At 37.8% G+C, this 2439-nt stretch overlaps 1 protein-coding gene across 1 annotated transcript; it reads left to right on the top strand.

Moving 5' to 3' along the window:
- Nucleotides 1–525: 525 nt before the first annotated feature.
- On the top strand, nucleotides 526–2164 carry LOC110649660 (probable WRKY transcription factor 65). The gene is made up of 3 exons (XM_021804330.2): nucleotides 526–939; nucleotides 1084–1233; nucleotides 1431–2164. Exons 1-3 carry the CDS (start codon nucleotides 806–808, stop codon nucleotides 1945–1947), a joined length of 801 nt encoding a protein of 266 aa, XP_021660022.1. The 5' UTR covers nucleotides 526–805; the 3' UTR covers nucleotides 1948–2164.
- The last annotated feature ends 275 nt before the right edge of the window (nucleotides 2165–2439 follow it).

The following is a 2439-nucleotide window of genomic DNA, read 5'->3' as shown; positions in this document are numbered from 1 at the left end:
TGACGAGATCATCAACAAAGAAACTAGCATAATACTATAATTATTTATTAGAATCCTACACACTATATATATATATAATCAATTAATTAATTTTATAATTGAGGAAATAAATAACCTTGTTAATTACCAGTATCAGTAGCATATCTCTTTCTCCCTTAGAGAAGCAAAAGATCATGTGCACTAAGGTCAATACTTATCCTTGATTAAAGAGAGGGAATATATATTTTGTATTTAGAGGTAGAATAATTATTTAATGGGGATTTAATCATGATAAATTGTATATTAATTTGGATAGTAATAATTAAGGAAAACCCTAAGCCAAAAAGACAAATGGGGGAGATGGTATTATATAGGCTGAAATGAACTGTACTTAAGATTTAAATATGGGAACCCCAATCAGTGGGCTTGAAATAATCAAGAATATAAAATTGATGAAGTCCTTTTCAAATTGGAAATAAATTTATTTAATTTATTTTTTTTATGTTATTTAAGTTTAGAGGATTATATTCACATTACCTTGCACGTCCCCGATCTATAAACAATTAACAAAAGCTAGTCTGTCAACATGGCGGCCAATATTTTAAAGGGCCACCCCTCTCTTTCTTCACCTTCTCCCCCATTTCTTCTCATTCTCACATCACCAACCTAACCCTCTCTCTCTTTCTCTATCACCCTCCCTACTCTTCTTCTTCTTCCCTTTAATCATCATCTCCGCCGGCAAGGGTGGTCAAGACTCAAGACTCATCCCACCAGAAGATTAGCAGCTTTATTTGGTTCTTGGACACCCCATATTACAAATAAATTAATGGACGGCAAGTTCAACACCAACCCATTAATCACTAAGCAAGAAGAGAACGACAATACAGAAAGTGGTCCTGACTCACCTCCTTTTAACTTGCTCAACGACATGAAGACTTCTACTTCCTCCCTGAAAAGATGGTATGTTCCATTATAATTTTTTGTCCGCAATTATAGATCATAGAATATAGTAAATTAAGAATCATACCTTTGTATTTGCTGCTGTAAGTTATAGCATCTTTTTGATAGGATTTGCTTGTAAAATTTGTACCTTGGATTTATCAGCAAACGGGCGATTCAAAAGAGAGTAATCTCGGTGCCAATCAAGGACGTAGAAGGGTCACGGCTCAAAGGTGAGACTGCCCCTCCACCATCTGATTCTTGGGCTTGGAGAAAGTATGGCCAGAAACCCATCAAGGGCTCCCCTTACCCCAGGTATCTATATATAATATCCTTCTCCTTCAAAATCAATGTTTTTCATTTTCTTCAAGAACGTATGTTAACGTAGAAAGTTCTGAAGAATTGGATTATTGTAATGGGTAATAGCAACACGTTTCTTGTCTGAAACATGGGTAGAACAAATACGGACACTGATCAGACAGTTTCGGATCTGAATTTTTTGTTGTTTGCAGAGGATACTACAGGTGTAGCAGTTCAAAGGGCTGCCCTGCCAGAAAACAGGTAGAGAGGAGCCGTGTGGACCCTTCAATGCTAGTGGTCACCTACTCTTGCGAACACAACCACCCTTGGCCACCTCCTTCAAAGACCCAGCACCATCACCACCACCAAGGTAACGCCTCCACCAAACTCAACACAGTCAAGTCCGAAATCTCCACACCCACCCAACCTGAAAACCCAGAACCCGAACCTGAACCTGAACCTGAGGAAAAGTTCACTGATCTTGGAGATGACTCACTTATTAGTAGAGATGAGTTTAGCTGGTTTGGAGAAATGGAAACCACCTCTTCCACCATCCTCGAGAGCCCCATTTTTGCGGATGAGAGGAGCACGGCGGAGGCTGACGCGGCGATGTTTTTCCCTATGAGAGAAGAGGATGAATCTCTGTTCGCCGATCTGGGTGAGCTGCCGGAATGCTCGGCTGTGTTCAGGCACCACCGTGGAGTGGGCCCACAGGTCCAGATCTGCTGACACTTTACATTGTCATCACGCGGGTTATAAAATTCATAGGTGGGCGTATAATGCACCACAAGATAACAAAATAGAAATTAATTTTCTTCTTCTTCTTCTTCTTCATCTTCTCCTAATTTACTACTCTGTTTTTCTTTTCTTGTTAATTTAATTCTTGTTTTTAGTTTCCATTTTCCTTGATTTCAGTGTAGTAAGTGAATAAAAGTCCAATTCTGAAGTCTGTCGCGATCCTGTTGTAATTATGATGCATTTGCCGTCTCAGAATGGATATAATTTCAATTTCATGTATAAAAAAAAAAAAAAGAAAATTACTGTAACACTAACAATTACATTTATGATTTTTAGTTGATATCAAGGCAGCTATATATGAAATTAATTCTTGTCCTTATTCAACATTAATTATTGTAAGAAATGGGAGTGCATTAAACATCTTTATTATATAGTCAATGAAAAACACCTAACCTTTTTGTCACCAATAATGCACACAAGTAG

Source organism: Hevea brasiliensis, chromosome 18 (genome assembly GCF_030052815.1).
Source record: "Hevea brasiliensis isolate MT/VB/25A 57/8 chromosome 18, ASM3005281v1, whole genome shotgun sequence".
NCBI lineage: Eukaryota > Viridiplantae > Streptophyta > Magnoliopsida > Malpighiales > Euphorbiaceae > Hevea > Hevea brasiliensis.
Note: the sequence above shows the minus strand (reverse complement) of the source record. Positions and strands in the feature narration are given on the sequence as shown.